Source organism: Stegostoma tigrinum, chromosome 12, assembly GCF_030684315.1.
Source record: "Stegostoma tigrinum isolate sSteTig4 chromosome 12, sSteTig4.hap1, whole genome shotgun sequence".
Classification (NCBI taxonomy): domain Eukaryota; kingdom Metazoa; phylum Chordata; class Chondrichthyes; order Orectolobiformes; family Stegostomatidae; genus Stegostoma; species Stegostoma tigrinum.
Window position 1 is genome coordinate 26,516,911 of NC_081365.1, and position 27,135 is coordinate 26,544,045.

At 42.0% G+C, this 27,135-nt stretch overlaps 1 protein-coding gene across 7 annotated transcripts in view; it reads left to right on the forward strand.

Moving 5' to 3' along the window:
• The window catches only part of zgc:152951 (uncharacterized protein LOC569013 homolog), a 57,724-nt gene extending 30,922 nt beyond the window's left edge, over window positions 1–26,802 (forward strand). For all 7 annotated transcript variants that reach the window (XM_048540587.2, XM_048540591.2, XM_059650215.1 and 4 more), the window contains 8 exons: window positions 1,726–1,878; window positions 6,497–6,664; window positions 11,961–12,034; window positions 12,325–12,522; window positions 16,409–16,546; window positions 21,518–21,607; window positions 23,140–23,283; window positions 26,187–26,802. In XM_048540587.2, coding sequence (XP_048396544.1) covers window positions 1,726–1,878; window positions 6,497–6,664; window positions 11,961–12,034; window positions 12,325–12,522; window positions 16,409–16,546; window positions 21,518–21,607; window positions 23,140–23,283; window positions 26,187–26,315 — 1,094 coding nt within the window. In that variant the 3' untranslated portion in view covers window positions 26,316–26,802. The remainder of the gene's footprint in view (window positions 1–1,725; window positions 1,879–6,496; window positions 6,665–11,960; window positions 12,035–12,324; window positions 12,523–16,408; window positions 16,547–21,517; window positions 21,608–23,139; window positions 23,284–26,186) is intronic.
• Window positions 26,803–27,135: the final 333 nt, after the last annotated feature.

Here is a 27,135-nt window from a genome sequence, read left to right on the forward strand (position 1 = left end):
AGATAGGTGGAGAGTAGCGTATAGGTGGGGAGGTAGGGAGGGGATAGGTCAGTCCAGGGAAGTCAGACAGGTCAAGGAGGTGGGATGAGGTTAGTAGGTAGGAAATGGAGGTGCGGCTCTGGGTGGGAGGAAGGGATGGGTGAGAGGAAGAACAGGTTAGGGAAGCAGAGACAGTTTGGGCTGGTTTTCGAATGCAATGGGAGGAGGGGATGAGCTGGGCTGGTTGTGTGATGCAGTGGGGGGAGGGGACGAACTGGGCTGGTTTTGGGATACAGTGGGGGAAGGGGAGATTTTGAAGCTGGTGACATCCACATTGATACCATTGGGCTGCAGGGTTCCCAAGCAGAATATGAGTTGCTGTTCCTGCAACCTTCGGGTGGCATCATTGTGGCACTGCAGGAGGCCCATGATGGACATGCCATCTAAAGAATGGGAGGGGGAGCTATTCAATTGCTGTTGATTGCTTATCAATTCTTCTACACAGAATCATGAGTAGTTTGATTGCCTTCTCAGAATTGTAGTGAATTGCATCTTTCCCGACATCAGTTCTATGTTTGTCTTTCTGCAATTATCTGTATCATTTGAACTCTTCTTCGGTTATTCCTAAACCTTCCCCAATGCTGGCCAGAATTGCATGTCATTAATGCTTTGAAACAGTCAAATGGAGCTCCCTTGGAACTGAATGTACATGGAAGGTTACATTCTTGCAGAATGCTGGAAATGGATTTCATCACAATTTGAGTGATAAATTTACTTGATTTGATGGAATAATTATGCTGTTTAGATTTTGTGGAAGTTTTCAAAGGAAGAACAAATTCAGTGAAAGGGAGACAAAAAAAACGGCAAATGCTGGAATCCAAGGTAGACAAACAGGAGGCTGGAAGAACACAGCAGGCGAGGCAGCATGTGAAGGAATGCAGCAGTCAACAGCAGTTTCGGGTATTACCCTTCTTCAGGACTGAGGAAGTTGTGCCAAATGGGGTCTGTTCATGCCTCTTTTCGAGGAAGAAGCAGAGAGCTGTCTTGATTAGGGACAGCCGTGTACATGATTAAGAGTAGTTGGCCAGGGATAGAAAACAACTTTGGCTTTGATGCAAAGTTTTGTCAGTGAAATGGACTTAGACATTCCCTGAAACAGAAATGTAATTGACAGGGAAAAACATTAATTATTGAGCTTAATTTGCCCTTGATAATTCAGTTTTGCTGCATTGTTTCACTTTATAATGGCACATAAGTCAGATTGATAGAATCATAGAACTCCTACAGAGCAGGAGCCCATTCGGCCCATCTAGTCCACACCAGCCCTCTGAACAGTAGCCCAACCAGATCCAGGCCCCTACCCTGTCCCTGTAACCCTGCATTTCCCATAGCTAATCGACCTAGCCTGCACGTCCCTGGACACTATAGGCAATTTAGCATTGCCAGTGCACCTAACCCACACATCTTTGGACGTGGAAGGATACCAAAGCACCCAGAGGAAACACGCAGACATGGGGAGAACGTGCAAACTCCACACAAATAGGACCCTAGCACTTTGAGGCTACAGTGCTAATCACTGAGCCATTGTGCTGCCCCAAATCAGTTCCCGAATGTCTTGTTTGTTCCAGATGGCATTTTATAGAAAGAAAACAAATATAAGAATGCAATGTTGGGAAGTAGATACTATTAAAGTGATTTTAATGCATCTGTATTTGAAAATGTAAGTGTATTTTACTTCTTTTACAGAATTGAAAAGCAAAAGAGATGAATATGCCGACCTGGTCTTGGAATTTAAGGAAAGTGGTATTATTGGCAATCACTGGTCTTGTCTGAAAATGCATCAAAACACCTTCACTGGGAAGAAATTAATCAACTGGCTGATGGAAATCAAAAACCTTGGTGAGTCTGCTAGGTGAAGCTCCTCGCACACATCATGATTTGAAAAATCATTCAAGCAAGCATGTCCCATCTCTCAGTAGCGTACAGAGGTTTGATGTTGAGGTTGGTTGGCTCGCCAAGCAGGTTTGTTGTTCCGCATATGTTTCGTCACCATACTTGTAACATCCTCAGTGCAGCCTCTGATGAAGCATTGGTGTGTTTTCCCACCTAGTTTTTAAACACACTGCAGCAACATGGAACTCCACCAAGAGGAGGAGGAATACCTCTTCCAAGTGTTCAAGGATAATGGATATCCAAAGAACTGGGTTGGGAGATGCCTACAGACACAGCATCAGAAATATTCCACATGCCCTGACACACTCATCACACTACCCTACATCAGGAACACGTCAGAACTCACCACAAGACGTCTACGACTGCTGGGCATCAGAGTGGCACACAAACCCACATGAACCGTATGACAAGTGCTCACCCGAACTAAAGACCCACTCCCTGCCAATGTCATCTACAAGATCCCCTGCAGAGACGGCGAGAAACACTACATTGACACAACCAATACTCACTCATCTCAATCCACATGGACAAGGAGAACCATGACTTCAACTGGGACAACACCAAGATCCTGGGACAGGATAGGCAGAGACAAGCACGAGCATTCCTGGAAGCATGGCATCAACAAAGCATGCTATTAATAAATACATTGAATTCAACCCCAAAGTGAGGCACTCCATCGCAACGGACCCCAGAGTTTAAAAACCAAGCAGGAAAACATACCGATGTTTCATCAGAGGCTTCACTGAGGATGTTACCAAGCACGGTAATGAAACGTCTGCGGAACAACAAACCAGCTCGGCGAGCCAACCAACCTAAACACCCACAACCCAAGCTACGGATCTACTCCTAAACCTTAGAGGTTTGATATTGTGCAATGATAACATTTAAAAATTCTCAGAAGTTTCTTCAAGTCACAAGTCACAGGAGCTCAGATGCCACCATTAATTAATCAAAATGTAGAAGTTTTTTTATCCACACTTTACATGTACAATTTTTACAGGAGTAAATTTTTGTTTTAAACTGTGGGTTTTTGTTTTTATTAGAAAAGGCAGCAAAGTGCTGTTTCCACGTCTCCACTTTGTTCAGTTCAACAGCATGTTGAACTTGTTCCAGACAGCAGCATGACGCAGCACTTTCAGAAAAAAAATTGCCTTGTGATTTTCCAATTGCCTAATGTAACCTTCCATTGTTTACAGCACCAGTTTCAGGTGGCATGAGACAGAAACTGAAGTATGAATCTGATACTTACAGGGAGTTAGATGGGGGAAACAGGCTACTTTCAACAGCGAAGTTGGCTGATAATGTTCAGAATGTGAAAATCCCTCCTCATATAATGGGAGTATGGCATGTGAGGGGGCAGCATGTTGGACAGTAAGAAGAGCCACATTGGGAAGGGGCCATGCTGGGATAATCCTGCCATCTACCCAGCCACACCCAATCTGGCTGCTTTATAATAGGCTGCAGGTGAAGCCTCATACACCCTTATGCCAATTGAGGCCATCAAGTGACAAAATAATGGGCACATTACTTCCTCGTCTGGCTATTTTTTTCCAGGAGGTGGGAGTGTGTGTGTGTGTGATAGATAAACTTGATTGGGCCTCCAGGTGGGAATGGGGGAGTGGTGGGAAGAGCAGGGGAAAAGTCTCCTTCATAGATCCCCTGCTGTGATCAGAGATTTCCTTCCACTCCCTCACTCTGTGCACCCTGTGACTCCTCTCCCAGTCCTTGGGGCCTATTATCTTGGACCCCATGAGGACATCTCCTGTTCATCCCCTCACTTTACCTGTCATTCTGCTCCTGGCTGTTCCTCTTTGAGGACTGCATCCAGTACCAGCATTAACCATGCAGCAGGAAGAGGGTGGGGGCAGGAGAGGAGAGAGCTGCCCCCATTACATTGGTCCACATCTCTCAGACATGGGAGTTTCTCCCTGATGAGGCAGAAGACACATCTCAAGCCAATTAGCACTCCTCAGATCATTTAATATTTGTGTGGCAGCTTCCCTCCCCAGAACAATTTGGGTTTTTCAGCAATTCTTCCGCTGCAAAGAGCAAGAATCTCCACCACCTGTAAAGTCATGCCACTGAAATAAATGTATACAGGTAATTCTTCTACAACGCGATAGTTGCATTCTTTCATGACATCATGGTATAGAAAATTGTGCTTTCGAAAAATCCATAGGAAATCACATTATAGAGAAATCCCACAAAAAATTGCTGTACCTCAACAGCAGAAACTTTGTGTAATCCAAACAGCATCCACTATTCATTTCTGAGGATTTCTGAAGAAGGGTCCAGACCCAAGACGTCAACTTCACTGCTCCTCTGATGCTGCTTGGCTTGCTGTGTTCATCCAGCTCTACACCTCGTTATCTCCAGTATTGATCAATCACGTTAAAGAAACACACATTATAGCAGAACTACGTGTGGAGGTGTGCAAGCCAACATTGGTAATGGATAAAGTGTGGATCATCTCTCTTGCATGTGAATACTGAGATGACAAGGTGGCAGATTAAGGGCTGGTGGTGGAAGGGTAAAGAGAGACAAAGTCTGACTTTTCTAACACAACATTTCAATTTGCAGTACTTGGTATTTTTTAGATTTCCTACAGTGTGGAAACAGGCCCTTCAGCCCAACAAGTCCACACTGGCCCTTGAAGCATCCCACCCGGACCCATCCCCCTATAATCCACACGCCCCTGAACACTACGGGCAATTTAGCATGGTCAATCTACCTAGCCTGCACATCTTTGGACTGTGGGAGGAAACCGGAGCACCCGGAGAAAACCCACGCAGACACAGGGAGAATGTGCAAACTCCACACAGACAGTGGCCCGAGGTGGGAATCGAACCCGGGTCCCTGGCGCTGTGAGGCTGCAGTGCTAACCACTGAGCCACCGTGCCGTTTATTTGCAAGAATCCCAGAACATAGCTGTATGTATGTTTTAACAGATCCATTGAGAATCAAGGTGATCTTCTTCATTTGTGCTTCCATAAAGGAAACAGCACTGAAAAGATATCAAAAACAAAAATTATTTTTCAATGTGCTGGTAAAGCAAAAGTAGTCAAAGTTTGAATACAATTCAGTCTGCAGTGTTAGGCAAATCTTTTCTTGTTCAATTACTTAATCTTAACACGTTACCAAGAAGTGCCTCATCCAGATTTTTACGCAAAAACACTTGGTTATTTTAAGCACAAACTGATTGCTGGTGGTTTGATTCATGACGTTTTATGAATGGAATGACCATTTTGAATGACTGAAATGGAAAACTGATAGATTTAGCACTTCATTACTTCATATCTGAGACTATGTTTTGAAGCAAATTAAACTGAAACATTATGTGCCTTTAAGGTGGGACAGAGCAGAGGAACCTTTAATGCTGCATTTAACATTGAACTATATATATAATGGAATGCTTTATTCTGATTGTATGTGACCATTATAGAATAATGTTCTATTTCCTATTACACCCATTTCCAAATGCAGAATGCTCTACATAACGTAGAATAAAAGAAATAGCAGCAGGAGTAGGCCAGTTGGCTGCTCAAGTCTGCTGTGCCATTCATTAGGATCGTGGTCAACACGATTGTTGCCTTAGCTGCATTTTGTTTCCTGTTCCCTGTATCAATCAGTGAACAATTTAGGGGAGGCAGTGGTCTAGTGGTATTATCGCTGGACTGTTAGTCCAGAGACCCAGGTAATAAATATTCTGGAGTTTGAATCCAGCCACAGTAGATTGTGAAAAAAAAATCTGAAATGAAAAATATAATGATGACCCTGCATCCAAATCACAACGTTAAAATCCATTGGCGATTGTCAGAACAACCTATCTTGTTCACTAATGTCCTTCAGCGAAGGAAACTGCCACCTTCACCTGGTCTGGCCTACATGCGACTCCAGACCCACAGCTATGTGATTGACTCTTAATTCTGGGCAGTTAGGGATGGGCAATAAGTACTGGCCTAGCCAGCAATGCCTTCATCCTGTGAATGAATTTAAAAAATAGAAAAAGAGCGTAAAGATGTCAATGCTAAGCTATTAATTATAGTATGTCTTTAGTTACTGCAAGTGACATATGTGCTGGATTCTCGAGGAACCCTCCAATTACAAATTTCTAGGTGGGGTAAAAAGGAAAGGAGATGGTTTTAGAAGAAAGAGCATGAGAAGTTGGGTCAGCCAAATGGCCACTTGAACGTGCTTCAAAATTCAATATGATCATGGTTGATATTCTGCTTCAGTTCCTCGTTCCTACCTAATCTCTGTATTGCTGAATTCCATTCCTTGGAAATTTCAGGATCAAAGTTTTTATTTCAAGAACAAACAGATAAAGGTAATCTCTTTTCTTCCCATAGCAGAGGGGAAGGGTGAAGGACTGGGAGAAGAAAAGCAATCAATATTCATAAAGCCATCAATATTTATATGCAGAAGAGTGGTAGGGAAAACCAATGTGATAATTTTTTAAGCAAAAATACTAATATTACATTTGAATCTGTTATGTGTTTGGATTATTAAGCATTCTACAATGAATACTTTGTACCTTTTACTGATGTTTCTTCACTTAACATAGAAAAGCCTGCAGCAATTGACATAGCAAAAGATTTGATGGCCAAGAAGTTTTTAAATCCTTTGAGTGCAAAAGAATTTGAAGACAGCGACACTCTGTACAGATTGATAGAGCATGATTTTACTGCATCATTAAACACTGGATCTACAGCAGAATATGATGCAGTTTCTGGTAAGTAATGCCTGCAAGGTTGATTAGCAAGAGTTTCACAATTGTGATAGATAACATTTAAGATGTATTGGTTTGTGTTAGTAGTACATTTGGTATCTCTTTCCACACTCAAATGATTTTAATATCAAAGTAATAATAATTTTAACTTCCATCTAAGAAGCCTTACTGTCAACCACTGCATGCATATTTCCAATACGTTTGCTTAAATGTTGCGACCATCCCTATCCAATTTTCTAACTTTGAGAATGATGTTGGGGGAAGGGATATTTCAGGACTGAGAGGCCAATTACAGGAGCACATTAATAAACTTGCAGAATGGGAAAATAATTGGCAAGTGAAGTTCAGCACACATAGTGAGAGTGTACCATCTGCTGGGAAGTTTGAGAATGTCACTTATTAGTTGGAAGATGTGGATGTAGACTGGATTGAAAAACACAAAAATGTCAAAGGAAAGTTATAGCAGTAACTACAAACTACTCCACAGATTAACAAGGCCAGTAAAAAACCCAAACCATCAGATCCTTTTATTCACTTTTTTAAGTGTTTTCTCATGCCCCTCATCGCTCTTCTAAATTCTATTTTGAATAATTCCCTGCACTTTATAACACCTTCTAGACCTTCTGATATTTTCAACCCTTACAATGAATCAGAAGCTTCCCTTACTAATGTAGATTACCACAAAGTTGCAGAACATGACAATTTGCCAATAAAGCCACCAAAGAAATGAAGAGTGATCAAGTGAGAGATAATGGGAACTGCAGATGCTGGAGAATTCCAAGATGATAAAATGTGAGGCTGGATGAACACAGCAGGCCAAGCAGCATCTCAGGAGCACAAAAGCTGACGTTTCGGGCCTAGACCCTTCATCAGAGAGGGGGATGGGGTGAGGGTTCTGGAATAAATAGGGAGAGAGGGGGAGGCGGACCGAAGATGGAGAGAAAAGAAGATAGGTGGAGAGGAGAGTATAGGTGGGGAGGTAGGGAGGGGATAGGTCAGTCCAGGGAAGACGGACAGGTCAAGGAGGTGGGATGAGGTTAGTAGGTAGATTGGGGTGGGAGGAAGGGATGGGTGAGAGGAGGAACAGGTTAGGGAGGCAGAGACAGGTTGGACTGGTTTTGGGATGCAGTGGGTGGAGGGGAAGAGCTGGGCTGGTTGTGTGGTGCAGTGGGGGGAGGGGACGAACTGGGCTGGTTTTGGGATGCGGTGGGGGAAGGGGAGATTTTGAAACTGGTGAAGTCCACATTGATACCATTAGGCTGCAGGGTTCCCAGGCGGAATATGAGTTGCTGTTCCTGCAACCTTCGGGTGGCATCATTGTGGCAGTGCAGGAGGCCCATGATGGACATGTCATCTAAAGAATGGGAGGGGGAATGGAAATGGTTTGCGACTGGGAGGTGCAGTTGTTTGTTGCGAACTGAGCGGAGGTGTTCTGCAAAGCGGTCCCCAAGCCTCCGCTTGGTTTCCCCAATGTAGAGGTAGCGACACCGGGTACAATGGATGCAGTATACCACATTGGCAGATGTGCAGGTGAACCTCTGCTTAATGTGGAATGTCATCTTGGGGCCTGGGATAGGGGTGAGGCAGGAGGTGTGGGGGCAAGTGTAGCATTTCCTGCGGTTGCAGGGGAAGGTGCCAGGTGTGGTGGGGTTGGAGGGCAGAGTGGAGCGAACAAGGGAGTCACGGAGAGAGTGGTCTCTCTGGAAAGCAGACAGGGATGGGGATGGAAAAATGTCTTGGGTGGTGGGTTCGGATTGTAGATGGCGGAAGTGTCAGAGGATGATGCGTTGTGTCCGGAGGTTGGTGGGGTGGTGTGTGAGAACGAGGGGGATCCTCTTAGGGCGGTTGTGGCGGGGGCGGGGTGTGAGGGATGTGTTGCGGGAAATATGGGAGACGCGGTCAAAGTCGTTCTCGATCACTGTGGGGGGGAAGTTGCGGTCCTTGAAGAACTTGGACATCTGGGATGTGCGGGAGTGGAATGCCTCATCGTGGGAGCAGATGCGGCGGAGGCAGAGGAATTGGGAATAGGGGATGGAATTTTTGCAGGAGTGTGGGTGGGAGGAGGTGTATTCTAAGTAGCTGTGGGAATCGGTGGGCTTGAAATGGACATCAGTTACAAGCTGGTTGCCTGAGATGGAGACTGAGAGGTCCAGGAAGGTGAGGGATGTGCTGGAGATGGCCCAGGTGAACTGAAGGTTGGGGTGGAAGGTGTTGGTGAAGTGGATGAACTGTTCAAGCTCCTCTGGGGAGCAAGAGGCGGCGCCGATACAGTCATCAATGTAACGGAGGAAGAGGTGGGGTTTGGGGCCTGTGTAGGTGCGGAAGAGGGACTGTTCCACGTAAGCTACAAAGAGGCAGGCATAGCTGGGGCCCATGCGGGTGCCCATGGCCACCCCCTTTGTCTGTAGGAAGTGGGAGGAATCAAAAGAGAAGTTGTTGAGGGTGAGGACGAGGTCGGCTAGGCGGATGAGGGTGTCGGTGGAGGGGGACTGGTCGGGCCTGCGGGACAGGAAGAAGCAGAGGGCCTTGAGGCCATCTCCATGCGCAATACAGGTGTCTCGGGACTGGACGTCCATGGTGAAGATGAGGTGTTGGGGGCCAGGGAATTGAAAGTCCTGGAGGAGGTGGAGGGCGAGGGTGGTGTCACGGATGTAGGTAGGGAGTTCCTGGACCAAAGGGGAGAAAACGAACTCGTCCTCACCCTCAACAACTTCTCTTTTGACTCCTCCCACTTCCTAGAGACTAAGGGGGTGGCCATGGGCACCCGCATGGGCCCCAGCTATGCCTGCCTCTGTGTAGGTTACGTGGAACAGTCCCTCTTCCGCACCTACACAGGCCCCAAACCCCACCTCTTCCTCCGTTACATTGATGACTGTATCGGCGCCGCCTCTTGCTCCCCAAAGGAGCTCGAACAGTTCATCCACTTCACCAACACCTTCCACCCCAACCTTCAGTTCACCTGGGCCATCTCCAGCACATTCCTCACCTTCCTGGACCTCTCAGTCTCCATCTCAGGCAACCAGCTTGTAACTGATGTCCATTTCAAGCCCACCGACTCCCACAGCTACCTAGAATACACCTCCTCCCACCCACCCTCCTGCAAAAATTCCATTCCCTATTCCCAATTCCTCCGCCTCCGCCGCATCTGCTCCCACGATAAGACATTCCACTCCCGCACATCCCAGATGTCCAAGTTCTTCAAGGACCGCAACTTTCCCCCCACAGTGATCGAGAATGCCCTTGACCGCGTCTCCCGTATTTCCCGCAACACATCCCTCACACCCCGCCCCCGCCACAACCGCCCTAAGAGGATCCCCCTCGTTCTCACACACCACCCCACCAACCTCCGGATACAACGCATCATCCTCCGACACTTCCGCCATCTACAATCCGAACCCACCACCCAAGACATTTTTGCATCCCCACCCCTGTCTGCTTTCCAGAGAGACAACTCTCTCCGTGACTCCCTTGTTCGCTCCACACTGCCCTCCAACCCCACCAAACCTGGCACCTTCCCCTGCAACCGCAGGAAGTGCTACACTTGCCCCCACACCTCCTCCCTCACCGCTATCCCAGGCCCCAAGATGACATTCCACATTAAGCAGAGGTTCACCTGCACATCTGCCAATGTGGTATACTGCATCCACTGTACCCGGTGTGGCTACCTCTACATTGGGGAAACCAAGCGGAGGCTTGGGGACCGCTTTGCAGAACACCTCCGCTCAGTTCGCAACAAACAACTGCACCTCCCAGTCGCAAACCATTTCCACTCCCCCTCCCATTCTTTAGATGACATGTCCATCATGGGCCTCCTGCAGTGCCACAATGATGCCACCCGAAGGTTGCAGGAACGGCAACTCATATTCCGCTTGGGAACCCTGCAGCCTAATGGTATCAATGTGGACTTCACCAGTTTCAAAATCTCCCCTTCCCCCACCGCATCCCAAAACCAGCCCAGTTCGTCGCCTCCCCCCACTGCACCACACAACCAGCCCAGCTCTTCCCCTCCACCCACTGCATCCCAAAACCAGTCCAACCTGTCTCTGCCTCCCTAACCTGTTCCTCCTCTCACCCATCCCTTCCTCCCACCCCAAGCCGCACCCCCAGCTACCTACTAACCTCATCCCACCTCCTTGACCTGTCCGTCTTGGACTGACCTATCCCCTCCCTACCTCCCCACTCATACTCTCTCCACCGATCTTCTTTTCTCTCCAGCTTCGGTCCGCCTCCCCCTCTCTCCCTATTTATTCCGGAACCCTCACCCCATCCCCCTCTCTGATGAAGGGTCTAGGCCCGAAACGTCAGCTTTTGTGCTCCTGAGATGCTGCTTGGCCTGCTGTGTTCATCCAACCTCACATTTTATTATCTATGAGTGATCAAGTGATGTTGAACATTTCCAGCGAAACTCCTATCAACAACAACTGGAATTTATAGAATGCATTTAATTAACATAGTGAAATGTACAATGAGGTCCATGAATGTTGTCAAAAAGGGTTTTAAGGTGTGTATGTGTGTTTAAAAGAAATAAGTGCTTTTAAATCTCCAATGTTTAATGCCTTTACAATTTGAAGACACACCAGAGTGAAGCAAGTCATGTGATTCAGAAGGCCAGATGTTACAAGAATAAGGAGAAGTGAGGCAACATAAGAATTTGTAAACAAGGAGGAGAATTCTAACATTGCAGTGTTAACAGTTTGGAAGCCAATGTAAGTTGGTGAGCATGGGGTACTGGGTAGACAGGACCTAGTGCAAATTAGGATAGGGAAATCAAAGTTTTGAATTGGCTAAAGATTAAATTGGAACTTAATGTAAAGCATCTGAGATGATCAAAGTAAATGAACCACAAAGATATCCTTTTATTTAGGAAGTAGGTGGACTAAAACTGGAAAGAAACATATAGGGATAGTAAAAAACAGAAATAAAACCTGCAAATACTGGGGATTTGAAGTGAAACCAGAAAATGCTGGAAGTATGCAGCAGATATTTCTATATCTGAAATAAACTAAGGGAATTTCCAAAGCAACAGCTGAATTTTGGAGCAATTATGACAACATGGTATAACAGTTTGCTAATAAATTCTGTTCAGAATAGTATCTGGGCATTTACTCATGTTTTCTGCACTTTGAAGGTGAAATATCAACTAAAGGCAAAAATTTAGCATAAATAAGACAAAGGGAAGTGCTCCCCTCACCAGCACAATCCCCCTCCACCAATCTCCAAAAAGCACAATTATTAATGACAACAATTTCTCATGTTTGTTTTTAAATGTTAACCTGCTGTATAATCTGTTGTTCTTCAGCTTCTAAACATTCGGAAGCTATGAGAGACTTAACTCTGAAGCTTTTCTCAGAACACATTACATCTGATGGCAAGGTTAGTCAGTTTATTTTTCCTGAAAAGTATTCTATATTTACTATTCACTGTACATTGTTAAATTAGTATTAAAATGCTCAATATTGATTATCATTATAGTAATACAAATTTAAAATATTAAGTGCCTACTTGGACTTCATAACAATGTTTATGTCTATGATTTCATGAATAACTGTAGCTTGACTTGAGATGCAATTATGAAATAAAAGTTTCCTTATCAAAATATAATCCAAAATTGCAGAGTAACTGCAGCAGATTGATCAATAACACTTTCTTTTTTTATATTGTAGTTTGTAGATTACAAATCCATGGCGAACAGTCCAGTTTTTGATGAGTACTGTGAACTTGCAACACAACTACAACGCATGGATGTTGAAAGCCTCACGAGGAAAGAGAAGATAGCTTTCTTCATCAATATATACAATGCATTAGTGATTCATGGAAATATTAAACAAGGATCACCAAAAAATATGTGGCAGAGATATAAAGTAAGATGTGAAATTCTTGGCCCCTGTTATTTCACAATGAATAACAACTTCCACATCTACTAGCGGGTGTTTCATGAAGGAGCCTCATGTCTGAGCAGGGTTAGAAAGTTTTGCAAAGTGACTTATGCACATTTGAAGAGGTTTTACATTGTGTTGGTATAAAATAGTATAACACAGAGGGAGGTCATCTGGCCAACTGAGTCTGTGAAGGATCTCTACTTTGTACCTCCTTCAAGTAAGTACTTATCCATATTCCTTTTGATAGCTTCTACTGAGTCTGTCTGTCACCCTATTAGGTAGGATATTCCAAATGCTAATCAGATTCATAGAATCCATGCAGTGTGGAAGCAGACCATTCAGGCCATCAATTCCACACCAACCTCTGAAAAGCATCCCACCCAGACTCACCGCCCTACCCTATCCCAACCCTGCATTTCCTAAGCTTAGCCCACCTAGCCTACACATCCCTGGACACTATGCGTAATTTAGCATGGCCAATCCACCTAACTGCACATACTTGGACTGTGGGCGAGACTGGAACACCCAGAGGAAACCCACACAGACATGGGAGAATGTGCAAGTTCCACAGACAGTTAGCTGAGGATGGAATCAAACCTGGCTCCCTTATGCTCAATTACTTATTGAGGAAAAATGATTTACCTATGTTAGCTCTGATTCTTTTGCTAACAACTTAAATCTACACCCCCCGGGTTGATCAATGGCAACATATTCACTTTAAAATCGCATAAGGTTTAGGTAAAACAACCTAATGCCTATCAGACCTTCTCCAGTTTGCTTAGATGGGTGTAGTCCCTTTACATGATCCGTCATCCTCAGAACAATTCTAATAAACCTTTCCTATATGCTCCCCAAAGTCATCAGATCTTGCCTAATGTTTGAGGCCCAGAATTAGACACAAATCTCCAGCTTTCTCCAAACTAGTGTTTCATAGCAGTTTAATACAAATTCCTATCTTATAAGCCTGCCTTTATTTCTAAGACCCAGCACCCCCTATACTTTGATTAACTGTTCTGTTTTCTTCAGAGATCTGTGCAAATTGACCCCTTGGTATTGTTATGCCATTTAGCATATATCATTTTTTTTTGCTCTTCCTATCTAAATGGGCTACATTGCACTTCACTGCATTGAACTTTACTACATTGTTCTGCCAACCATTTGTTATTTATTTGTAATAACACCAGTTATTACATGTGTCTCCTGAAAATTTTACATTTGTACCCTGTACCTCCCAAATCCATGGTTATGTAGGGAAGAGTTTGGAAGGTACTGAGTGGTTAGTAAGAGGAGCGACTGTAAAAGAGGCAGTTATCTTAATCTGGAAGTTAATAATGGAGGAGCCTCAGTGCTTGCAATTTGTGCAACAGGTTTAGCAGGTGCAGCTTGTATGAATGAGAACAAGGACTGCAGAGATGATGAGCAATCTGACCATGCCATTCTGGGGAGACACAGAAAAGCAATGTTGTTATTGTTGCAGGGAAATGTATTGTTAGCAGGACAGATAGTGGATCTCTCTGGGTAAGAGCCTGAGTCCTTAAGGCTGTGATAATTGACTGGCGCCGGGGTTAAGAATATCATATCAGGGCTGGATGGGAACATTGTGTGGGAGCAGAAGAATACATTTGTAGTGGTCCACGTGGGTATCAGTGACATCAATAGGAATAACAAGGAGGCTCTGCTGAGGGAATCGGAACATCTAGGGACTGAATAAAAAGCAGAACCACATAGGTAATAATATCTAAATTACTATCTGAGCAATGAGCAAGTTGGTATTGGGTAAATAAGATTAGAGACTTAAATGCATAGCCCAAAGATTAGTGTTGGAGAAGTGGGTTTCAATTCATGGGATATTAACATCAGTACTAGAGAAACAGCAGTAGCCTTCATTGGAACTGCGTTGGGACCAGAGACCTGGCAAATTGTATAAATAAATCTTCAAACTAAATTGTAGAGTGAAGGCTACCGTGGAGGGATATTTGGAGAGTTAAAGAGAAATTCAGTGCAGTAGAGCAGATGATAGTAACCAGAGTGTGACTAGAAGTGAAAGTGTGTGCAAGCACAAAAGTCAATAAATAAGGTCAATTTGGGAAGATACAATAAAAAAGATAGAAAGCTCTTTTTCTGAACGTGTACAACGTAAGATTGAAAGTTAAAATGTTAAAACCTCAACTACATCTCAAATTACATCCAGGTTTAATAGAGGCAAACTGAACGGCAACTGACCAACCCACTCCTCGAAGGCAGTTTGGCAGTTTAAATAATCTTAACAAGACTGGGAGCCTCTCATTTAACCCATTTTACAGATGTAACTGATATGCAGAGTTTCTGAGCCTTTAGCTGTGAAAGAGGTGAACACATCCTTATAGCACTGCTTGCAGGTTAGGACAAGAAAGAGGTCTTCCTCCTGCCCTTTAAAAATAAAAAGCTCCCATCCCAATTCTCCCAGAATGAGGAATTTGCCTGATCTCCATCGGCTGGCTCTGTGATATGGGTGTTGATCTAGCCTTTTAGCTTCATGTCCCATATCTCAACTATTATTCTTTTCATGGAAGCAAAAGCCATTGCTGACCTCAGGTTTATTTATGACAGATTTCAATGCATAAGCATTACATTGGAGGTTGCTTGATAAAATGCTACCATTTGGTCATAAAGGGACAGTTAATTAAGCAATTTTAAAGTATATCTACTGTATATTTAAACAAAAAGAATTTTTTGAGAAGTCAACTTTGCAACGCTCAACACTGTAAACAGTGACCCTTACTTAACCCTTTTCTTTTTGAATTTTCTGTTTGGAAGTTGGTACATGAGAATTACTTGTTGAACCGCGCTGAGTGCTCTGATATTTTTACAAGTGGGTGGGTGATGAGGTAGGCCCCAAGTCTACCTAAGTGATAACAGCTGTTGGCATTAATCTGACTGACATGATGACCACCTAGCCAGCTGAGTGAACTACTCCTCTTTCACTTCCCACTTATGACTTTTCCAATTGGCAGTCGTGGAAGCGGAGTCATTAGTGACATTTAAGTGACTGCTGGACATGCACATGGACAGCAGTGAATTGAGGGGAATGTAGGTTAGGTTATTTTATTTTTGGATTAGGATTATTCCACGGCACAACATCGTGGGCCGAAGGGCCTGTACTGTGCTGTACTTTTCTATGTTCTATGTTCTATAACCAAATAAAAATTAGTTGTGATTGCTATAGCAGACAGGGATTTTCATACCACTAATTGGATGAATCATCCAAACCAGTCCAACCTGTCTCTGCCTCCCTAACCTGTTCTTGCTCTCACCCATCCCTTCCTCCCACCCCAAGCTGCACCTCCATCTCCTACCTACTAACCTCATCCCACCTCCTTGACCTGTCCGTCTTCCCTGGACTGACCTATCCCCTCCCTTCCTCCCCACCTATACTCTCCTCTCCACCTATCTTCTTTTCTCTCCATCTTCGGTCTGCCTCCCCCTCTCTCCCTATTTATTCCAGAACCCTCACCCCATCCTCCTCTCTGATGAAGGGTCTAGGCCTGAAACGTCAGCTTTTGTGCTCCTGAGGTGCTGCTGGGCCTGCTGTGTTCATCCAGCCTCACATTTTATTATGCAGGTACAGGACTAGTTTCTAATCCATTAAGTCAACCTGTTTTTTTTTAATGTAAAAATATATAGTGATACTTCCTCAATGGTCATTGATATAATTTTTAAAAAATTATAGCATTTCATGTATGCCATCACATGTGACCTTGAGTGAAAATACCGTAGCAATCTAGCACAGCATTCTTACTGATATTTAAATATAGCTCTAAGTAGGTTTGATTTGCTTGTCGTATTTGAAATCATCCCCCGAACTCAATTTCTGCAATCTTTTTAATAGTTTTTTAATTCTGTAAGTTACGTGATTGGTGGAGAAGTCTATACATTGCAAGATATTGAAAATGGTGTACTTCGTGGAAACCGAAAAGGCATTGCTCAGATATCGAAACCATTCTCAAAGGGCGACCCACGTCTTAAGGTCAGTCATTAATTGTCTCTCTGTGTATTGCTGAGTAAATAAATAAAGAGAGGGAAATAGGTGATTTCTTTTATACATAATTATCTGTAGATTGGTCATTTTTTGTTCTTCCCCGAATGTGTTAACCTCAAAGTTACAAAACTGGACAAAAATCCATCACAAGATATGCAAATACCTGGCCTATCCTGCTCGAGAGGCAATTGTTTTAAGTTTCATCAATTCCTATTAGCAAATCCTTTCAAACTGGAAATCAAAATAACCTAGCAATCTTTAATAGTTAGCTATATCTACCCAATGCAGCCAAGCAGTTCAAATATTAAACTGAGAATTTGATTTGAGGCAGACGGTGATGTTATTTCAATAATTATTCTAATTTAAATAAATTTTAAGATTAAAAAAGCAAGTTAGAAATATTACAGTAAAAGGAGCTGATAAGTACTTTTCAAATTGACTATGCAGGAAATTGCTCTTAATCTTCGAGCCATCATCACTATACTTACTTGTCTCCTAACTGATCACTAATACTTCCACATGTGAGTGTAAAACTAAATAAATGATAAGGATGCTGGTGTTCTGCTCTATTCATCACAACCTATATGCAATTACTTCAGCAAATTTTTAATAATTCGCTGGAAGTTTTACAATTGTCAAATCTTTTTCATATTTCTTCACAGTTTCATCTTTGTTTGGGTCATGTTTTGCGTTCGATCCTTTCATTGGAATTGCCTGATTTGAGTATCAGAGCTTTCTTCATTGTTTTGAAAATGAGAAATTTAACAGCTCAGATAACCTGAAGAGCTTAGCATTATCTTTCAGGATTTTTAAAAAAAATGAGCCTTTTGAGAATGTATTCAAGTACGTTACATAATGATACTAATTTAATATTACAGGCACTTTGTACAGTACTAAAAGAAACAACTTCATTGAACTTAATATTATGTTGCTTGCTTTAATGCTGTACAAAGTGCCTCTGTACTTGTTATTACAGGTTGATACTGTAGACATAAGTTGTGAAAAATAATTGTTAGAATTGCCAGAAGAGGCAATGCCGTCGTGGTGTTATCACTGGACTATTAACCTAGAGAGCCCTGTAAATAATCTAGGAATGCAAGTTTAAATCCTGTCATGGCAGATGGTTGAATTTGGTTTCAATTAAAAGTCTGGAAGTAAGAGTTTAATGGTGGCTATGAAACTGGGGTTGATTGTCTGAAAAACTCATGCAGTTTATTGATGTCCATCAGGGAAGGAAATTTGCCATCTTTACCTAGCCTACATGTGACTCCAGAGCCACAGTGATGTGGTTGACACTTAACTACCCCTGGGACAATTGGGATAGGTAATAAATGCCAGCTTGGCCAGTGATGCCCATGTCCTGTGAATGAATTTCTAATATATGCCATTATTAGTTGACCTTTGTTTCTCATTGTTGTAAGATTCCACCTGGCTCTTCACGTGACTGAATTAACTATATCTTGACACATAGATCCTTGAGCACATTAGACAGGATACTTTTCCTTCTGTCCTATTACTCCATCTTATTATTAAGGCATTGGATCTCAAAGCCTGATGACATAGTTGTCATTCTAAGTGATTCACAGCAAGTTCCTCCTAGCCATTAATGTCAATGCTGTCACAGTTCAAGGACAGTTTGAGTGTCTTTGAAATGTTTTCTTTGTCCTGACCTGAAACATTGGCATTTTGAGAATTGAGAGAACAAAACCGAGCGGGGAAGAGTATTTTCAGTACCCAAAAAGGATAGATAATCTACCAAACCTATTGTTTCAGGAGTGTCCTTTGAATGCTGTGGATCTGGTCCTTCTAGTTACTTCAGAAGATATGGTGGGAACATGGCTGATGCAATTTCTCCTGTGCTCTTATTTATTGCTGATATACAATCGAGACCTCACTATGCTACAGAGAATTGTTAACAAAATTGTTAACTTTCATTCATTTATCGAAGTCTTAGTTGACAAACACTCTGTGCCATAGTGTTTTGAAGGTTGATTTGGCCTACCTTAACTAGCAGTGGATTCTGTCATCAATGCTGGCCTTTAGAGAAAGGTGAGGTATTGGAAGCACACAGCATATTCCAGAGTTTCTCCATTAGCACTGATGAAAGGTGGAATATTTGGTTGATCGGGTGTGACCAAATACAGGTTTTGTTCTGGCAACATTTGAGGACAGGCTGAGTTTCTTGAATGCCGAGTTGAAGAGTGAGAGTGACTTGCAAATCTGGAGTGGAGTGGGGATCGAAACTGCAATTATCCACAAACTACATTTCACATATATCTATATAGTTTTTGAATGCAAGTGACCAAGATTAAAGAGTGTGTGATGTGCCATAACCTGTTGAACTGGTTGATTAGAAATATTTCTTCTGACACCATGAAAGATTTAAAGAACTGTGAAGATACTTGGACATCCAAATCTTTGGAACATAATCTACAGAGCCTTGAGATTTGCTGAGTCAAATGCCTTGATCTGGTTGATTAATGCAATGAACAGTTCCTGGTTTTCTTTTCAACACTTCCTTTGGAATGTGTGGCAACAGACACTATGTTAGAGGTTACTTTGGCAAGCCTAAAGCCACACTGCATCTCTGAGCCGATTTCCTCAGCCACAGGAAGTAGGCCATATAGGAGAATGCATTTGTCCTCCTACGGGCAGCAAGGAAATAACTTAATAGATAATCATAGAATGATATATATTGTTTTGTGAAAATAATTACCATTGTCAAATTCCTGAAGTTATTATGGCTGGAGATGGCGGTGGTGTTTTTGGGTGTGGGAAAAATGGGTTTGATAGGGATCCTCTTCCTCCCAGATCCATAGGATTAGCGCATAGAGTCTTGATATGATCAAGAAAAGCAAAGATGGAATGCCTGTCCAATCAGGACCATTGACTTGATTTTCATACATTTGATTGTATGCTGCAGCTCCCCATTAATGGTGGCTCACCATGGATTCTACTACAAAGTGATTCCAAGATGTTGGTGAATTAGGACTCCTTAGCTGGGCCTTGTTTGCTCCTTCCTTTTCTTTTTATTTTTCCTCTTTTCTTTCTCGGCGATTTCCTGAACTCCTAGCAGTGCAGACCCAACGTGGCAATCTCTCAGCCCTACGTGGCTGTCTCCTGGCCCGACGCGACAATATCCTGGCAGCTCAGCATGGACTTGTGGCCTCAAGATGATTCCAATCTGGTCTTCTAGCCTGCAGATGAAGCCCAGATGGTCTGGAATCAAAGTCTGGTGCAGACGAGAAGCCAGGTGCCCAAGTGAATTGGCTTGAAAAGACTGTTATTCTGAACTTCTTATTTCTTTATTTTTTCTAATTTGTTCCTAAGACCTGTGATGAAGGACTTTTTATTTATTTATTTTTCTTTTTTTCCCCTTAAGAATCTGTACCTAAGTACCTTTGCACCTAAGATGGTGTGATCCTTTCAATGTACTCATTTGAGTACGTGTCAGTAGAATCATAGAATCCCTACAGTGTGGAAGCAGGCCATTCAGCCCACACCAGCCTTCCGAAGAGCATTCCACCAAGATTCACTCCCCCCCCCCCCCCCCCACCCATCCTATCCTGTGACTCTGCATTTCCCCGGACTAATCCACCTATCGTGTACATCCCTGGACAGCATGGACAATTTAGCATGACCAATCCACCTAACCTGCTCATCTTGGGACTGTGGGAGGAAACCCATGCAGACACAGGGGGAATATACAAACTCCACACAAAACAGTCGCCTGAGGATGGAATCAAACCCAGGTCCCTGGCACTGAGAGGCAGAAGTGCTAACTACTATGCCACTGTGCTGCCTCACGATAAATAAAGCTATTACTAATTTTAGTTAGAAAGTGATGGAGGATGCCTGGCAGATACCACCTGTCACTGCAGTCGAGTTGTTGAAAACATTCTTTCAGGTGTTGCTGAGTGAGGTGCATTGAATAGAGAACACCCGAAAGACTTGCTATGCTGATCATAATGATGTGCCAAGCTGTTTTTGAAGCCAATCTTTTGTACAAAATCCCTTTCATGCACAGAATGGTGTTTTATCATTGTGCATTTGGCACATGTTTAAGTTATTTTGCGTTTTCAATCATTTGAAATGTGATCCAAACCAATGACCACTTCCATCTGGAAGGAAAAGGGAAGCAAATACATGGGAACTCCACTTCCTACAAACCACTCACCATCCTTCAGAATCATTGGAATTCCCTCCCTAACGGCATTGTGGGTCAACTACAGCGCTTGGGCTGCAGTGGTTCAAGAAGACAGCTCATCACCACCTTCTCACTAGGGACAGGCAATAAATGCTGGCCCACCAGTGATGCCATATCCCACGAATGAGTCAAAGAAAATAAAAACAGAAATGGCTGGAAAAATATCAGCAAAATAGTAGAGCAAAATAAAGTTGATGTTTGGGATCAGTACTGTTTTAGCATAACTTAAAACTATTTGAGATTTAGCAGGTTAACAAGTATGGCAGTAAGGGAAAAGGGGCTGCAGGATAAACATAAAGAAATGTCTGATAGACATGAAAGACTAAATGACAGACTAAATGATCATGCAACACAGCAAGTGAGGACTGGTTAAAGAATAAATAAATGAAACAATCAGTGGAATTAAATGCGGTGCAAGTGATATTTGTAAGAACATTACAAAGATCTGACATCTAATAAAACAGGAATAAAGGTTAGTATTTAAAACTGATGAGCACAATATTAACAGCAAAAGGCTGTGAGGTGTCTAATGCAAATTTTGTCTCTTGCCACGGATATTTTTTAATGAGATTGAGGGTTAGCACCCCATCTTTTGAAGTCATAAACATGCCTTCCAGGTTAAATACTGATTTAATTGTGCAATCCAGAAGAACAACCCTGATCTACTAGTCATTTGTCATTTTCATTCCTTGCCCCATTCTGACCCCTGCCTCTGCTTTCTAATTTAAACATGATAACTTTTCCTTTTTCAGATTGCTTTGGAGGAAGTTGAACCACTCATCCACTTTGCTTTAAACTGTGGAGTCTTAAGTTGCCCTCCAGTCAAGACCTACTCTGCCAAGGTTTGTCTTGAATCATTTCAAGCACCTTTCAAAGATTTTTGTTTTTAAGTTGTATCTTACACCGTCACCATCTCCCTTTGCTGTCATTTAGAATGATGTTTTAGAATGATCCATTGTGTACTGGAATTTTAAACCCTGTCAGTAACTGCCTGAACTTTACAATAATTCATTTCTTTGATCATCTTGTATAGTGAACTATAAGTAATAGACTTTGAGGATATTAAACTGCCTGGTGGAATGGATAAACAGATGCACATTAAATGCAAAGAAGTGCAAATGTATATATTATGTTGCTAGGAAAAACAAGGAGATGTCAAATAAGTGTACATTCCAAAATGGGATTCAGTAGCAAGACAGACCTGGCATACATGTGAACAAATTGTTGAAATTCGCAGTGGAAATTGAGAAAGCAGTTAAAACATCACTTTAATAAAAATCATATTATACAAATGCATAATTTTTTTACAAAACCTGATGTGGTTTATCCTCAGCTGAATTAGTGATCAATTTTAGGTACTATATTTCAGGAGAAATGAGAGAGTATCAAAGAGAATTCAGAAAAGATATTCATGGTTCCAGATCTGAAGGACTTCAGTTGCATGAAGCAGCTGCTGCTGATCTTAGAGGCTAGAAAATTGATGGTGGATTTGATAAAAACACTTAAAATTATGGGGGGGAGGGGTGTCAAAACAAGAAAATAGCGAATCTGTTCTTAAGCAGAGGACAGATTTGAGGTGATTAGCTAAAAAACCAAAGGGACCATGAGAGAAAAAATAGTTTATGTATGCAGCAGGTAATTAGAAACCAGAAAGAACTACTTGTGTGTGTTATGGGGTCAGATTCAGTTGTGGCTCACAAATGTATAAAGCTGAATATAGGATTCTTAAGGGGCTTGACAGGATAAATACTCAGAGGATGTTTCCCCTCATGGAGGAATCTAGAACTAGAGGGCACAGTCTCAGAATAACGCAGTGCCGATTTAAGGCTGAGAGGAGGAGAAGTTTGAGCGTTGAGCATCTTTGCAACTCCTTGCCATTTGTGAGCTATGGGGCAGAGTCCTTGTGTGTATTTAAGGCCATGATGGATTCTTGATTAGTCACTAATCGAAGGTTATGGGGCGAGGACAGGAAAATAGATGTGAAGAATGTCAGATTAGCCGTAATCCTATTGGATGGCGGAGCAGACTTTAATTCCTGGTCTATCATTAGTTGGCTGATTTCAGTTGGGAAACACTGGAATATACAAAAGAGTTGGTCTGTTCTCCCAAGTGTACGGCTAGCCCATAGGCTATCGAATGATCCGTGTCAACTGTATATCCATCCGGGCACTAATTGTGGATAAAATTAAGCTCAGTTGTTTATCTTCTGCAATTGAATGATTGCACAAAATACTGAGTCAATGGCTAAGATGCAGAAGAGTTTCTGGAACCATGTCCAGGCACAAGCCAGACCTTTTAAAAGAAAATTTTAGGAAAGGAAGCAGGTAATGTAGCATATGGTCAATCAATGATGTATTTTATCCTATACTTACAGCATATTATCAAGCAGCTGGAGCTTTCAGCTGCAGCTTTTCTTGATGGTCCCGATGGCTGCCAAGTTGATATCTCCAAAAAGGAAGTTCGCTTGAGCCAAATTTTCAAGTGGTACAAGATTGATTTTGGCGGAACAGATGAAAAGGTAAACAAATAGTCACATGAACCTTCCTTCTTGTTGAACACAAGTGAAAATAAACTAATGGGAGTATTTATAACGTTATGTTTCGAGACACTGGACTGGAGTTTTACTCTGAGGCAGAAGGAGAGCTGAATTAAAATTGGGTAAATCCAAAAGATTTGACATCCCTCAGCATTTCATGTGCTTCACAGCAGTTCCTGATCAACTAGTTATTTGTTGTCTCCCAGCTGTAGGCAGTCTGTCTGCAAGGTTGGCCAAATGTCAGCAAAGTAGGCAGCCAGGGAGGGAAGTGGATGGAAGGAGTCGTGGGGATCAGAAGCCTCATGTGGGAAGTTGCTGCACAATCCTGACGGGTGGGTGAAACAGGAACATTGGATCCATCATGTAAGGGGAAAAACTCTCAACTTTTACATCCAGCAGTCCTTGACTTTTACATGTCAAGGTTCCTCTCTGAAACCAAGTTAGCAAATGTTAAATTTAATACACTTCATAATATTTAAATTGTCAAACCACTTCCTGGAGATGGGTCTGTTGCCAATATATCTAACCTTGGCCTCCGATTTCTCACATACACGTTGCCCCTCAGTGACATAATCTGAAAACACAGCAGATTCCACATGTATGCTGATAATTACAGCTCTTCTCCCCCACCAGCACCTTTACACTGCCTCCAATTCATCACAATGCTTAATAACATCCAGTATGGAACGAGTAGAAATTTCTTCCAATGCAAGTTCAGGAAGACTGAAGATGATGTCATTAGTCCGTGCCGCAGATGTCATTCCTTAGTGACTGATTCCATCAGTTTTTGAATGAGTTTCCATCACACATTTGTGTCATTAATAAGATTGCCTATTTTCACCTCTGGAAAATTATTCGATTTCTTGGTTTATCTGATATTAAAACTCTCACCCTTATTAGCTCTAGAGTTTAATATTCCAACACTGTTATTATGGCCTCCCATTTCCCACATTGCGTAAAATTGTCCAAAATCTCTCGTCTGCTTTGTAACTTGCAACGCTCACCTGTCATTTATGCGCATTGACCTACATAACAAAATATTTAAATAGAACAGCACTGCAGAAAGCTGCAGACCTGGCGGATTTGAGAGTCCTCATTCATAAATTACAAAAGACTAACACCAAGGTTCAGTGGATAATAGGGAAGGTAAATGGAATGTGGTCTTTATTTCAAAGGGAACGGAGTATAAAAGTAGGGAAGTGTTGCTAAAATTGTACAAGGCAGTAGTCAAAACTTATCTGTGAACAGTGTTGGCTACTGGTCTCCAGAAGGATATACTGGCTTTGGAAACAGTCCAGAGAAGATTGAGTAGATTGTCAGCAGATATGGAGGGACAGTCTTATGAGGAGAGATTGAGTAAATTGGGCCTGTATTCTTTGGAATATAGAAGAATGAGAAATGACTTTATTAAAACATTCAGGATTTTTGGAGGCCTTGACAGGGTAGATGCAGAAAGGTTGTTTCCCCTCATGGGAGAGTCTAGGACAAAAGTGTTCCATCTCAGAATAAAGGGGTCATACATTTAAGATCGAGTTGAGGAGGAATTTATGCCAGGAGAGCAATGAATCAAACAATCCTTACGGTGTGGAAGCAGGCCATTCAGCCTGTTAGAGTCGCCTGCAAATGTCACATTCACTTTGGGCACTGGATGAAAAACAGTACTTGCAGGTTCAGTTGTGACATTCAAGAAGACACTGGATGGTTACGTGGATAGAAATTGAGTACAAAGGTATGTGGAAGAAGCAAGAGATTGGCAATAGGTAATGATGCTTATTTGAAAAGCTGGTGTAGGTACGAATGGTTTTCTGCACCATAACCGTTCTGTGAAGAATAACTGTCTTGGTCAGCTACCTGTAGAGGTCATTGTGAACATTCAGCAAAGTTGAGTTTTATTACACAGAAACAAATTGTCAGGTCAGAAGACGTAACAACCTGGCAGAAGGGTAGTTTTCTAATTTATAGAAATAGCCAGACTCTGAAGGTTTGTTAGCTTGTAGGAGTTTTCAGGCCATCCGACAGGGAAAACAATGTCTTAAGCTCTTAGAGGATCAAGTCTTCGAAGAGTGATTTGAGTGAGAAATTGAAGAGTTAAGGCAGGAGTGATTCTTCACTAGATTTGAGTAACAATGGATGTTTTTTGGGATAAGGTTTAATTCTTACTGTTTGTTCTTTATGTTAAAATGATTCTAAATACTCTAAGTATATGTAATTTTTTTTATTTCATAAACTTGTATTCTTTTGTTAACAGAAAGAAACATTGATGACCTTATCTGAATATGTTCAGTGATCACCAAAGTAACTAAACTGTCAAAATAAAACTTAATGATCTATCAAGCCAGGTTTAATGCTGAAATCTATATTGTAATTTTCAACAACAGGGATTATAATATGAACTTCTCTTTGACCAAGCTTTCCTTTATGAAATTTGGGGTAAAATTTTGTTCGATAAGGTGCCTGTGAAGCAGGACTGTTTAATTACAATAAAGTCACTGTAGAAGAGCCAATTTTCAAACTGCTACATTGTCAAAGGTGAACATGAGCAAGTCCATAGCATGGTTTTTAAGATGGAGAATTTGCCTAGTCATTGCCCTCAATTTTAGAACTAGCAAAGGAATCAAATTACCAGTTATTCATCTTGTTTGTAAAATCAGGTGTGCAAATTGACTGTTATACACACAAAGGCAACTGATTGCAAACAAAATACTTTGGGATGGCCTGAGGTGATAAGGTGCTATGTAATACTGATGGTGAATGATCACAATCTTTCTTAAGAGGTTAAACCGCACCTTAGGTTCTTCTGTTCATTTTCAGTAAAATGCATAATTTTATTCAATTTGTAGGTAAATATTTAGTTTAACATATTTGCACTTTGTTCCTTTGTATAGCTATTGAATTGGGTGTTGGAGCACCTTGGAGACTCACCAAAGAAGAAAGCACTAAAAGAACTCTTGGCTCAAGGGGACGTCAAAATTACAAACCTTCCATATGACTGGTCTTCAAATGCTAAAGACTAATGGCAGGTGGAAGCAGAAGTTATTGACTGCCTGTGGTGCACATTCCAAGCAACCCACAACATGTGCACTGAAATAGTAACCAAATCTCTTTTCAATAGAAAATTTAGTAAACTCCTAGGAATAACTTGGAATTGGTTATATTACTTGACTTTGAGCCCAGATTCAAGCGTTACCACTAAAATTCTATAACATTTTGCAGTGTCTTTATTTTTTTTAAAGAACAAATGCAAGGGAACCTTTTCACTTTGTTTTCTCCTTCTTGTACTGGGATCTGATGTAAAATTGCATCTTTTTCTCAAACGAATAGTCTTCCCATTTATGTTATCGACAATCTCTTCTAATAATGTGTATGGGAAGAGAGAAACTTAATTGCTCTTTCATAATTGTTTATCAACTATCAAAGGTTATAAGGGATGAATTATATTTTCTAAGTATTGTTTTTCTACAAGCTTGTCTTCTGAACCAAAATAAAGTTAGTTCCTGACCATTCTATCTTTTTATTGCTTAAAAAGCCTACTAGGCCTGACTGAATTTCCTGCCTAAGTTCTTATCCACACCAGTGGAAGTGTGTATTTAATATCTTCACCCATGTCATTGGGCATTCTAAGCTATTCACCTCAGCAAATGGCTGGATGTGTTACTCAAAAACGCCGATAAGCACCTTGCTTTTATGTTTAGTTCCTTCAGCATAGCATCCCAAGTTGTTTTGCAGAGCCATGAAGAATAATGTGGACTTTCAGGCAGAGAAAAAAGCTGTTTGTGTGTGGTTAGCGACAGTTTTAAGGAACAGAAGGGAGCTAGGGCAGGGAATTGCAATACA